This window comes from Panthera uncia, chromosome B1 (assembly GCF_023721935.1).
Source record: "Panthera uncia isolate 11264 chromosome B1, Puncia_PCG_1.0, whole genome shotgun sequence".
NCBI lineage: Eukaryota > Metazoa > Chordata > Mammalia > Carnivora > Felidae > Panthera > Panthera uncia.
In genome coordinates, this window is record NC_064811.1 from 32015924 (window position 1) to 32030515 (window position 14592).

The 14592-nt window shown below is 37.4% G+C and overlaps 2 protein-coding genes across 3 annotated transcripts in view; both read right to left on the reverse strand.

Moving 5' to 3' along the window:
- RPL9 (ribosomal protein L9) overlaps positions 1–14592 on the reverse strand; it is a 457174-nt gene that overhangs the window by 327288 nt on the left and 115294 nt on the right. The window lies entirely within an intron of this gene.
- Positions 1–14592, reverse strand: part of RFC1 (replication factor C subunit 1) — an 87218-nt gene that overhangs the window by 21277 nt on the left and 51349 nt on the right. For both annotated transcript variants that reach the window (XM_049631904.1, XM_049631905.1), the window contains exons 8-15: positions 13383–13470; positions 12316–12599; positions 9558–9665; positions 7547–7726; positions 6278–6382; positions 3480–3879; positions 1802–1911; positions 79–193 (exon numbers count right to left, since the gene is read on the reverse strand). In XM_049631904.1, coding sequence (XP_049487861.1) covers positions 79–193; positions 1802–1911; positions 3480–3879; positions 6278–6382; positions 7547–7726; positions 9558–9665; positions 12316–12599; positions 13383–13470 — 1390 coding nt within the window. The remainder of the gene's footprint in view (positions 1–78; positions 194–1801; positions 1912–3479; positions 3880–6277; positions 6383–7546; positions 7727–9557; positions 9666–12315; positions 12600–13382; positions 13471–14592) is intronic.

Genomic DNA, 14592 nt, shown 5'->3' on the forward strand with positions numbered 1-14592 from the left:
TCAATACTGGTTACTAAACATTGAAATGAACTTGTTTTCCTTACATAACCAAAGAAAACAGTTCAAATACCCACATACTTGAATAAAAGCCCGTGATGCTGGTATTGTTCAGTGATTCAGCAACAATCTCCTTCAAACTGTTCTTACTCCGAGTGTCACTTGCATTCAGTTCCACGTAGCTATATCCTAATTCCTAATCAAAATATGGAAACTGTTACTGTCACAATGCAAATTATTAACCCTTCCCCCCAAAAAAACAAGGCAATGAATGAAGAGGATAGAAAAATGACATAAGGAACCATGGCTAAAAAAGATGAAGACAATGAGATTATAGCATGCCTCACAATACTGAGATTATATATATAATACATACACACACACACACACACACACACACACACACACACATACACATACGCATCACACATACACAAAATACAAGTTTGGTCTTAAAACTTCAGCTGATAAATCACTGATCTAGAAGCATATACTTGAACAAGCAATATTACTAGGTTTGCTTCTTCAAATCCTATAAAGAATTAAATATACCCATCCCAAGACTGTATAGTATCAGATACAGAATCAAAGAAACCAAAAATCATTCTTGACTTTAAAGTTAAAGCATTCATTATCAAACCATTCCAATATAAAATCTTTCCAAGCTGTGAAAAATCAAGTTATTCTGACTCATTTCCCAAAACTGATTCTACTGATAAGCATTACGATATGCGTTAATTCAATTCCCCTCCAAAATAATATAATAATAAGGGAGAAAAGAGTCATGCTCACAATTGTAAGACTAGGAAAAAAATTTTTGGTTTTTTTTAATGTTTATAATAGAATAGAAAATACGTACTTGTTATACCAGCTAACTATTTATGATCTGGTCCATAAAACAAGGACACAACAAAACCACCAGCTTATAGGATAAGGGTTGGGAAATGCAGTAATAAATTTAAAACAAGTTTACTATCCCTCATTTTATCATTCTGATACCACTTCACGTATGACCTCACACCATTCTGATACAGGAACTCTGGTTTGCTCTAGTGTCTCCTCATCTCACTGTCTAGATCTGGCAGCCACACAGGGAGGAGCAAAGGTAGGCTCCCACGGCAGTGAAGGATCAGACTAGCTGGGTTCATACTGTGGCACCAGCCTCCACTGTAAGCCCATTTCATTTGTCACATGAGCATGGTAAGAAAACACATATTCATACAGAGAATTCTTACAAGAGTAAGTAAAATATCTTTATCCATCAGAGTCTATAAGACCTATTTATATTACCCAAAAGATAATGTACCTAAGGGCTTAGCACATTGCCTGGCACACAGGTAAATATTCCTATTATAATTACCAATATTAAGAAAAATGATGAAAATGAAAAATATCCCCAGAATCAAAATAAATTCTTTTTTTTTTTTTTAATTGTTAACATTTATTTTTGAGAGAGAAAGAAAGAGCACAAGACGGGGAGAGGCAGAGAAAGAGGGAGACACAGAATCCAAAGCAGGCTACAGGTTCTGAGCTGTCAGCACAGAGCCCGACGCAGGGCTCGAACTCACAAACTGTGAGATAATGACCTGAGCCGAAGTCGGACACTTAACCGACTGAGCCACCTAGGTGCCTCCCCAAAGTAAATTCTAAAGGTTTAATTTTGGCAAAATATATACATAGGTTAAAATATATACAGGTTAAAATACATATACCACGGACATGCTAACACCCATGTGTATGTATCTCCTACACACGCTCATTTCTGGGTTAGCTTTCCAACTGCACTCCAGGACAGGACACTCACCTGACAAACCAGAGACGCTGTGGTTGTCTTGCCCACACCTGGAGGGCCAGAGAGCAGTGCCGCTTTGAAACTAGAGCCATCATCTTTGCCAGCAAACTTACCAAACTTTGCTGCCAGGAAAAAAGAAGTTCCAGAGAGTTAACTTCTATTAATTACCCAGGAGAAATTCAGGAATGGCAGGAATCATTCCTTGTGCATAAACTTAGCATCAAGAGCAGTCCTCCAGTTTACTTCTAAATTTACAAAATACTTTCTACAAACCATAAACGTTTCCAGGCATGTTAGTGAAGCTCTACTCCCTACCTCACTTACACCCAAAATAAAACACTAAAACTAATGAACTCTGAAATTCTGATTTGAAACCATAATTTTATGAGTTTCCTTTCCTACAAAAAGCACAGGTCAAGGAGCAGAGTACCTGGGTCCCAATCCAAACTCTAGCTATCCTAACTCCACTGCTTACCAACTGAGAAAAGTGATTTAATCCCTCTGGGCCTATTCCCTCCTTTGTAAAATGAGGGTAACATTCTTTTTGATCACAAAAAGAATGAACTGAAGATGGTGTGTCTGCAACTATCCTGCACAGTTTGACTCTTGAGCATTCTTCTCCCCTTATCGCACAGGTGCCTGACTCATCAAGAGTGCTCAGTACCCACACAATGACTGAGAGAGAGATGGTTACAGGCATGGGAAAAGAGACTATAGTTCACCTGAAGCCTTATTAAGTCTTTTCCAGGCACACAAAGCACTATATCCCCTTTTAAGGTAGATTTTATGTGGTTTCAGAAAGGGAAAAAGAGTCAAATATAACCATGTATCGTTACAATTACATCATCCAACCGTCATAAATAAGCTGACAACAACAGCCAATGTCTAGTGACCACCTGCACACTGATAAGCCAGTCACCACCCTGGGAATTCACCGTACTGCTCACTAAATTTTGCCTTCTTATTTCTCACACAGTATCCTCCAGGGCTGCGGGTGACGCTCAGAAAAACACTACTAACATTTGTGATCTCAAATCTCAGTTTCAAGAATACCCTAGACATTAAATACAGACCATGACTGTTCATTTTCCATGACAAATACATGGTGAACAAGTACAGAAACCAGAGCTCAGGCCTACTAAAAGCAAATGTGCTGCTGGGATTTTTAGGCTGCTGACTCCATCAGTGTGCCTCAGCTGTTTATTTGCACCTTTCTCCCCCAACTCTCCTTAGCACTTTCCATGGCCTCGCTCTCACGTGTCTTCAGAATTGGTCCCTGTGTTCTCTCCCACCCAACACTCCTATCTCCCTTCACTAGCTAACTCCTCTTTGGTTTCCAACTCTTTGCTTAGCTATCCCTTCTTCCAGGGATGGGAGCACACATCCGCATCCCTGACCACATACCTCCATGCCCCTAGCACCCTATACTTACCCCTGTAACAGTACTTAGTACAAAATATCTTAACCACTGGTTCACATATGTCTGTGACTGACTGAGCTCCTTGAAGGGGACTGATTTGTTCACAACAGCACCTCTGGGGTCTAGTATAGCACCTGGACTCAGAGCAGACTTTCAATAAACGTTTGCTGAGAGATGAATGAACCAACTAGTATACTTTCTCAAATATGTGCAACTGAGCAATTACATGGTGACAGACACACACAAAAATGAATGAAGCTGTAAAATCACCGCGTTTCTTATCTTCAGATGGACTCTTGTGCCAGTTTTGGAGCCAGCGTAGGAGTTTGTTGGCACAGCTCTGGTCACCTTGCTGTCCGATTATGGTCTTGAGTGAGGTTGGCTTATATTTATCCACCCAGAGCAAATTTTCCACTTTGTTTTCACTGCAGTCATCAGCCAAATTCCTAGCCCGGATGTCAACATTTGTCTCCTCAGCCACCTGCTCCTCGAAGTCCAGGGATCTCCAAATCGCACTTGTTTCCTTTTTTATTGACTTCATAGAGCTGCCCCTTTTGGGAGTCAGTCTGCTTTTTTTAGATTCTGATTCCTTCTTAGTTGGGCTAATTTTTCTTTTTCCTTGGTCATTTTTTTGGGGTGTTCTTTCCAATTTGCACTTTTCTTTCTTCATCTTAAAAATTGGGAAAGTGAGTAAAAAAGAAACCTGATAAGATATACAGAATATCTATCCTGCTAAATGTACTTTACAGGGCAATCTGGGATATCCAAGTGAGCTACCCAACCTGGGTCTGGTTTTTCACCATGAACCCTGCTGTTGTGGAAATCACCACCTTCCGAATTTTAGCAAAATTAACAACACACACACCAAAAAGCACCCAAGTGCAAATTTTTAAGTGAGAACATATTAGTTTGCAAATAGTAAGTATTCCAAAATCAGTCTGAAATCCAAGGTGAAGGATTAAGAAATTTTTGTACTAGTTTTCTGACCAGTTAAAAGTTAACGCCTCCACAAAAATCTGTACACTAATATTCACAGCAGCCATTTATGTAATTATATATTATATATTAATTAATTATATAATTATGTTATTATTACAGCCAAAAAATAGAAACCCAAAATGGCCAACAACTGATGAATGAATAAACAAACTGTGGTATATCCACACAATGTAATATTAATCACCACAAAAAAGGGAATAAAGTCTTGACACATGCACTTCAATGCAGCTGAACCTTAAAAACATACTGAGTGAAGACGTCAGAAACAAAAGGCCACAAATTGCATGTTTCCCTTCATATAAAATGTCCAGAATAGGAAAATCCATGGAAACAAAAAATTGAATAGTGGACACGGGGCTTCTTTTTGGAACAATGAAAATGTTCTAAAATTAGATACTGGTGATGGTTGTACAATCTTGTGAGTATACTAAAAATCTGACATACATTTTAAAAGGGTGAATTTTATGATGTGAAGGTCTCAAAAACAAGAAAAATAGTGCCTCTTTGCCAGTAACTGGATGCTGAAATTAGGAGGTAAATGTTTGAAGAGAAACAGGATATTATCCAAGTATTAAAGTTCTCTCCAAGATATTTTCCAAAGGGAAAAACAGTTACTTTACTAGTGGAGATACCTGTCAGAAACCACCTTAACCAAGGTTAACAGCATCAATAAGACATATTGACATCTACATCTAATACGACGCACTGAGAAGGACAAAATATCACTTCTGCAGTATTCCTGCCAAAAAATGCATAACCTCAGTCTAATCAAAAGACATCAGAAAACCCAAACTGAGAGACATTCTACAAAACAACTAACTAGTACTCATTAAAAGTCTCAAGGCCACAAAAAGGCAAGGAAAAGGCTGAGGAACTGTCACAGATTGGAGGTGATGAAGACACCCCAACAAAATGCAGTGTGGGATCTTAGAATAGAAAAAGGACAATTGAGGGAAAACGTGAAGTTTGAATAACACACGTACTCTTAGTTAACACTATGGTATCACTGTTAATTTCCTGGCTTTGATAACTTCTATGGTTATGTAAGTTGATAACATCAGGGGACACTGGGTGAAGGGCCAATCCAAATCATTTCCCATGACTGTTCTAACTGGAGTAAGTGGGAAGACAACCTCACCACCTGGGTGACAGAGCTGAGGACATTAAACCTGGACTTCTGGTACCTTTGCATCCTATACATGGAAAAGACCTGAACAGAGTGGAAATGAATGAAGATAATACTGGGAGAAGCAGAGAAGAAAACTGAAAGAGTTCTAAAAGCACTGTGGTCTCCAGATCCATAGTTCCGACATCAGACCCAGCCAGCCCATAATTTAGTTATGTGAGCCAACATGTTTTTCCTTTTTGCTAAAACTAATATGGGCTTCTGTCACAAATGAAAAAGTGCTAATAAGTTCTAAATGAAAATGAACTTAAAGTGCTGATACCTATAACATATCCCTTAACGAACTCTTAAAAGCATTAAACATTTGTACAAAGTCACTGAAAGAATATGGAAAGTTTAGTTAAGCAGATATGGTTAAGTGCAATACACTGCTCTCACTCTCCTTATATTTCTTTAAGGAAAGGTAAGAGGTGCCTGGGTGGCTCGGTCAGTTAAGCATCCTACTCTTGATTTCAGCTCAGGTCATGATCTCATGCTTCATGGGATCAAGCCCCAATCGGGCTCCATGCTGACAGTGTGGGGCCTGCTTGGGATTCTCTCTCTCCCCTTCTCTCCGCCCCTCCACAGCTCGTGCTGGTGTGCACGGACTCTCTCTCTCTCTCTCTCTCTCAAAATAAATAAACATTTGAATGTTTATTCAAACATTCCCTTCCCTTTGAAGGGAGGGAGGGAGGGAAAGAAGGAGGAAAGGAAATACACCAAAGAAGACAGCCTAAAGCAGAATCCCTGCTCAGAAGGAAATAAGGTAGGTTCATCTGTGGTAGAGGGCAAAGTTAATCTTTTCGGCAACAGGCCTGTAGCCACTCACAAAATGTCTCTATGAAATAGGAAAATTGTTAAATGAACCAACTTAAATAAATCAACAAGTTCATTTTATACAAACCTCAGCTTCAACTGCAATTTCATACTTGGACTTCTTGCCTGGCATAGTTCGAATCAGATTCAATAGGCCATCTTCATCAATAATATTTGTCCCCAAAGCTGCTGCCTATTGATTAAAAATACAAATCATTAAAACTGTATCCTAACCATTACTTTCTGTTAAAGAAAAAATGATTCTAGGATCTGCTCGTAGGTGAAAAACTACATTTATAAATTAGAAAAACTGGAATATTTTTTAAAAACATTCATGAAAAAGTACCACTAAAAAGAGAAAATAACAGATACATCCCCTAAGAGTGATAGGTTGGCAATGGAGGTGACGCACTACCCCTTTTTGGACTGTTTTACCTTTCCTTCTACCTAGGAAGGGCAAAGCCACTAGGGCCTCCCAGGATGGGCTTGTCCAAAGTCTGTTTTTCCCCCAATCTTCCCTATTTAAAAAACTCTGATGTGTCCATCTCCAAGTGATGAATTATGATTGAAGAATCAGAAAAGTCCTCATCCTCCCCAAACTCCCTTATAAGCTAATAATAGCCATGTGACAGCTCTGGCGAATGAGACTTAGAGGGAATTCTACAAGAGGTGTTTAGGGGAAACTCTTATAAGGCCAATCGCAGTTAGGGCAACATCTTGCCACTGCTCCCTTTTTCCTGACTTAAACGTGGACTTGAATGCCTAGAAGTACAGCTTCTTTGCAACACATGGCAACATCGCAAAGACTAAAGCTAACACAGTAAGTAAGGATGACAGAGGTGGAGAAAGGAACTAGTCTAGCTATATCACTGAGCTGCTGGACCATCCCCAGCAAGCACCTACCTCTGGGATTCTTGTTAGGTAAAGAAATGAGCAGCCATTTGTCAAAACCACACTTAACAGGTATAATTCCTTCGAGCTAAATATAATTTTCCCCAACATAAAAAGAGTTTTCAATAAAACTTAAGATGGAGTGTACAGTGGCATATATAGGAATATTTAGGACTAAAAAAAAAAAGAAAACTGTATTTGCTTCTATCTTTGAAAAAAGATCTAAACTAGAATACTACACTAAGAAAATCAACTACACAGGAACTGTGCCTTTGGAAAACCAAAATCCTGAAGTTGAAGCCAAGAACACTTCTTGGAGAAGAAATAATGTAGGGATGAAATTACTTTTACATTTTTTTTCTTTATTTAACTCTGTGTAGAAAGGGCACTACTACAAATGGTCACAGTGAGAGCCTGCCAATGGAAGCAGGCTATCTGCCTGTGTTGAGAAGACGGCAGTACCCACCTTATCACTCTTGGACTGTCCACTATCACGACCCATGACAAGGTAGTTTGTTTTCTTACTGACATTTCCTGTTACTTTTCCCCCGTAACGCTCAATTAAAGACTTGGCCTCATCTCGTTCAATGGACTCCAGCACTCCTGTGATTACAAATGTAAGGCCTTCCAAGCAATTTTCAGCTCCCTAAAAACCAAAATGTTCAAGCAGAGAGGAAATTACATGGTAGCCTTCCAAAGAAATATTTGGCATCAAAACTGTAGGAAGTTGATTTTTCTCATTTGACATCATAAATAATCTCAGCATGAAAAATTTGCAGGAAATTCGCAGCAAATAAGCAGAACCTGAAATTAAATCCTGAGAAACTCTTATGTAGGCTAGCATTTAATAAACTTACAAAACAAGCCATGAAAAATATACATCCAATACAGTTAGCAAAGCTTATTAAAATTATCCATTCATACCACTCTCATGGTTTTCTAAATATTTAAACCACTAGTTTACTTGCAAAACCTCAAGTAAACAACTAGATGCAATCCACCTATAGAATTTATTATTGTTAAGAAAGATTGGATTCTTAAAAAGTTAAACAAGTTTGAGCTCCTTCTCGCCTGTTTACTGTACAATAGTAAATCTAACAGCCTGCAATTAACTTAAAGGCAAGATCATATGATCTCTTGATTAAAAAGATAACTTGATATACAAAAGACACTGGCCAAAGAGAACTGGGAAGAGGAGACATTTAGTCTTAACTGGAACTATCTATAGTTAATAGATTTTTTAAATTTTTTGTAATGGTTCAATAAAATGATACAACCAAGCAAAATGAAAATTATGTAAACGATTCTAAGTTACTCATTACCCTTTGAATAGAGAATCGAGATCAACATAGACTTAAAACATGCCTAAAAGAAAGATGCTAAACAAAATTCAACGACTACCAAATATAAGTTCAATCCTTCACTATCCTGATGAAGAATCTTTGGAGGGTGGCAGGGGAAAAGCTATGAATCTTCTTGGAGAGAAAAGGTCTGATTAACAACATCTCCAGGTCTCTTCAAGCCCTATGATTCTAGGATTAAAATCATCTTGCGAACACTAAAGTATTTAAATTCTTTTCAATAAATTCAAAATGACCCTAGTGAAGTCCACATGTAAGCCCCTAACCCACACCACAATCACCTGTCCTGTGGCTCTGAATATACTATCACTTAGCCAAACTCAGCACTTCTAGCCTCCCAACCAACCTCTTACACTCTAGAACACTTACTGTGGGACCAGCAAGCTGCCCAATATCCTCAACCACTACTCCAGTATCCCTCCACCACCTTGCCTTGACAGAGTCCCCTAAGGACTCCACTTTGACTAAAGTCCTCTCAAGCAGAGGTTTGCTTAAAGTCTTTCTCATACCACATGCAGGAGGCAAGGTTGACGTCTTCCTCTATCCTCTTACACAACGCACCAGCCCCTGAAAGTTTACCCTCTCCTCTTCTTTATTAGTGGAACTACTAATCCCCATTTGTGATATGAATCCCCTCCCGTTCTACCTTCTCAGAAATCTCACACTACATTTGATTATCCTTCTCTTTCTGGTATAGCTTCCCTCACTCCCTTTCTGGTGGCTCCATATTATCAGTGAAAAACATTAGTTTTGTGAGTACCATATTCCTCAAAACTCAGCCCCTGTAGGTTTATGGGTTACTTAAAGGAAAACTTTTCTAAGTAGTATCAAGCAGTAGTTCATAATGTGAATAAATATACCTAATTCACAATGATGGTGACTAAGGCTTTTCTGTTAATTTTTTTTTTAAGATATTTTTTAAGTAATCTCTACACCTAATGTGGGGCTCAAGCTCCACAACCCTGAGACCAAGAGTCACACGGTCTACCAGCTGAGTCAGCCAGGCGCTCCTCTGTTTTTAATTATCAGTTTTCTGCTGCTGTAAAAATACTGAATACGTGCATGGACCCGTGGGCCAGAGGCCCTGACGGAAAGGCATGCCCTCTCAGAACTCACCTTTGGTATTTCTTTGGAGCCCAAAGCTTTGGGACCTTCTCGATTTAAGTAGCTTCGATAAGCTTGATAATTAGTGCGTCTCTTTTCAGAATCTTCAGGACTTATAGACTTCAGGAAGGAGGGGAAAAAAACTGAATAAAGTCATGCAACATTCAGATGAAATGAGTATGTACCCAAAAACATATGTATCAATAAGTACACATTAAGTCACTTCTGTGTTTGGTCCCGAGATGAACATTTTTGGCTACACAGGTACTCCCCACTTAGACACGCCTGGCTTATAAGCATCCCTGCATCAGCTCTTCTTAAACCTTTTGGCGCTCTAGAGGAACATACCATGAGTGCAGATTAGGTACACAAGCCAAGTTGCTAGCCCCAAGCAAAGAAACTAAAAAAGGTGGACTTTATTTCAAAAATTCACATGAGTTTCGAGTTCTTTTCCATCATATAGCCATGCATATTTTAATATAAAAATTAATTTTTCCCCAAGTACACTTCATCACACAAGAAGATATCCCATGTTTATCCTATAGCTTTGCACACCCCTAAAACAGCCTAAATGGTCCTATACCTCTGAGTTTATGAGCACTACAGGCTGAGCATTGACGGCTTCATAATACCCAGCTGGTTCAAACAACAGGCAAGCTTTACTCCAAAAATTTGACACATTCTATACACCTCCACTCTCCCTTCCAGGTTTAATCTCTCCCATTCTGTTCTCTCAGGAGATCTTACTGTAGGTCTATCTCAGAAAATCCTAGGGAAACTTTTCAAACTATATATCCCTAGATATACTCCAAGTTTGGCTTGGGGTATGGCTGGGGCATGTGTATTTGGGGGGAAAAACATCCTAGATAATTCTGACTTGAGAACCACTGCAAAAATGGTTTCATGCTTTTTCCACTTCCTATTTTACATTTTTTTAACTAAAAGACATCTCAAATCCCTTTGAGAATAGACCAAATATTATCTCTATGCAAATAAATGATTTTAATCAATCAAATAAGTTGCTTTGGTTCCAAGTTAAGTAAGCCATTAGAGGCTGGTCCTAGACTCTAACCCTACTTTTTAACAGCGGTTCTTAAAAACTGGTGTGCATTCATATCCATCTTAGGAGCTTATTAAAATACATTTGCCCAGACCACCAAACCATATTTTTTTTTTTAATTTTTTTTAACGTTTATTTATTTTTGAGACAGAGAGAGACAGAGCATGAACGGGGGAGGGTCAGAGAGAGGGAGACACAGAATCTGAAACAGGCTTCAGGCTCTGAGCTGTCAGCACAGAGCCTGACGTGGGGCTTGAACTCACGGACCGCAAGATCATGACCTGAGCCGAAATCGGCCGCTTAACCGACTGAGCCACCCAGGCGCCCCCAAACCATATTTTTAACAAGCTTCACAGGAGAGTCCAATGCATACCAAAATGGGAAAATTATTCATTTATAACATTAATTCTACGAAAAACGCCAATTCTGAATTATACACAACTTTATAAAGTAACTGTGAAGCACAGTCATTTATGAAGTTGAAATTATCTGACCAAGGTAGACTGAATTTATTAAACTCTCTGATATTCCCAAAGCTGCTAACATAAAATTTGAGTCATTTCTATTCCAACTTTGAAAAGTAAGGTGAAGAGTAGCAATAACATTTAAAGATTTCTTCTCCTTTAATAAAAATAGACCAATCTCTATAAAATGAACATGTTTAGTATGCCTGAAGAAAAACATTCATCCACCAGATAAGTACTTAAGTTTAGTAAAGAAAAATCAGAGACCAAAATGTTAATTGCTCCCTTAAGCATATTTATAAGCACTGACCACAAACAAAAGCATCTAGAAATCACCATTTCACTGTTCTACACTAAAAAATAATGGTGATGAGCAGTTAAAATAGACAATATTCTGCTTTTAATTCTAAGTACCTAAGAGGCTTGAAGGAATAGTGGTTTCTCATTATGAATCTAAGGTGGTTCCAAATTACAGATTCTAAGAAACCATTCAATTCTCAAATATATATGAAAACAAAAGACAATTTTTGAAAACCATTTTGCATTATTTCATTGTTTTTTTGCCTTTGCAAATGAATTCACTATCTCAACACTGTTATACAAGAGCAAAAAGGAGTACACTCAGGGCAAATCTCAATTATTTTAATAATAATAGCAAAAACAGCACTTATGGACTAAGCACGGTTCCAAGTGGTTTTATATATTAAGTCAGGTACTATTATTATCCCTATTTTACAAATGAGGAAAGAAAGAAGAGAGAGAGGAAATAACCAGACCAAGGTGACACATCTGCTCAATGGCAGAGCTGTATGATCTGAAAATGGCTCCAGAGTCCTTTCTGAGAGCCACTATGTTGTTATACTGGTTTTGTTTTTGTTTTTGTTTTGCCTCAGAGGACCTGAGTTTAAAGCTGGCTCTGCTGCTTACTAGTTGAATGATCCTGGAAAAGTTACTTAATTCTTTCATCAGCCTGTTTCCTCATCATTAAAAACTGAATAGTAAAAGTAATTAGGGTTGTTGTGAAGATTACCTGAGATACCATATGTATTAGTGTAATATCTAATACACTTTAACACTCAATATTGGCTAATTCAGCTGTATTAATAAGCTATATTCTGCAATAGCATCTAAGTAAGATATCTTAAACATATTATAATGACTTAAAAAGCTAAAAATAAGACTTGAAAACAGTCAAACCCAGACCAACACATAGCCCCCAAAAGATATACTTTTAGAAAATTTCTACCTCTTTTTTAGCTGGAGAACTTTTGGATTTCTTAGGAGTTTTTGTCTGTCCTTTCAATTCAATGGCATTTTCTTTTCTTTTTGAAGCCATAGGCTCTGTTTCTTTATAAGAACTCTCTCCTTTTTTTTTCAAAAGGGCCAACTTGGAACTGGCTTTTGGAGAAGTTTCCCCTATTTTGTGAGGTGAGGACTTCAAATGTTGCTGAGATCCTTTCAAACTTTCACATTTACTTTGCTTCTTAGGACTACAGTTCTTTCTGTCATCTGAAAATTGTTCTGTTTTTGCTAGAAAGAAAGTAAAGATTATGACTTTTGTTTTTGGAAAAATGACACCCAAATCAGGATTTTTTTTCATTTTTCAACTCAATAATATTAGCACACAATGTCATATGGTGATTTCATAACATTTACATTAAGAATTTAGTTCTTTATACAGAGTATTTATTCTTAAAAGTTTAACATTTGTACATTTTTATATAAACAATTCAAATTAAAGGGTCTGTCTGTCCTTTTAAATATAAATGACTCTACTTCAAATGATATGATTAAACTACATCGAAGGACATGCCCTTTATTCCACAGATAAACTTCAATGATCTGAAATTTACACAGAATTTCAGAGTAGAAATGTCACATGAAAATTCTGTGTTTGTAACATAGTCTGAAAGCCCCAAACCCTGTGATTTCAAGACTAAAAGGTACTATATGAATGAATTTACTTATAGGATTAAGACCATCTATACTAGCAGACAGATTATCAGCTTGAAACATCTAGTTCTTTGCCATCAGATACTGAACTCCACATGTTGCACTACACTTGGAAATTAACATTAATGTGAGACTAAGAACTGAAATACATCTTTTACAACAATCATAGAATAGACATTTAATACCAGCTAATATCCAAATATAGCTTTAAAGTATCTAAGAACATGCTTCAATAGTCCTATGAAATAATGTCTACCTAACAATACAAGGCAATTATTGAATAGAACGTTTAAACAGATTATCATGAATTTTCTTCTGTAAAGATAAATGTTCCAGCTTACTTTTTCCTGCTAATATTACCTTTATGAGGAGATTTATGTTTTTCTGCTTTACTTAAATTGGCTTGGACAGATGACAATGTTTCTCTTTCTTCTGGGTCCTTTCGAGCCTAAGAAAATTTAAAGTGTCAAATGTGACAAATAACAGGAAAACTACTACCACAAAATATGTTATGAAAATTGACCAAAGTTAATTAAGTTTTGATTGTAAGATTAAGGGCCAACTTCCAAGAAGATAATACAATAAATTTCCATTCCTTCATCCCCAAAATCTCTAGGAAAAATGATGCATTTTTTTCTTATGTTTAATTTTACACATGAGGAAACTGATGAAAGGTTATAAAAAATGTATCTATAAAAAAATTATCACAGTTGATCCCAACTTGTAAGAATCGAAGACTTGCTTCTGCTTCTTTCACCTCAATTCTCAATTTGTTTGTGTTAGGTAACTAAAAACTAAAATCTAAACCCAAAAGGGGCGCCTGGGTGGCGCAGTCGGTTAAGCGTCCGACTTCAGCCAGGTCACGATCTCGCGGTCCGTGAGTTCGAGCCCCGCGTCAGGCTCTGGGCTGATGGCTCGGAGCCTGGAGCCTGTTTCCGATTCTGTGTCTCCCTCTCTCTCTGCCCCTCCCCTGTTCATGCTCTGTCTCTCTCTGTCCCAACAATAAATAAAAAACGTTGAAAAAAAAAAAAAAAATCTAAACCCAAAAGACTAAATTAAAGAAACAATCCAGAGCTCAAAAGAAGACAGCGCTTTCCCAAAAGAAAAAATAAAATCCACTCTCTCCACTGCTCCCTCAAAATTCCATTTTACAAAGAGGTCACAAACTAGGATACATAATGCAATATTTTTTTTAATAATTATAATTTGAATGCTTTAAGGTGGAGTAAGGTTTTTTAAATGACAAACTCCCCTCCATTTCTTATTATTTTATACCTGCCTGCTGTTAAAATCTTTTAAAATAGTCAAACATTGATACTGACAATATTAACAGAATATGATTCAATGGAAACAAGGCTAATTTTTTGGAGAGCAAGTGCTTAAAAAAAAAAACACTGATGCTTTTAAATATTCCCAAAAATATACTCATTATTATCTGAGACTAGGACTAATACAGATCTTAAAATTAGCTAATTAGAAATAGTAAAATTGTGCTCCCAAAAAGACAGTAGTTAACATTTGAGTTATTAAACTTAAGTTCCTTAGCAACATCTGTAAGTGCTATTCTCTG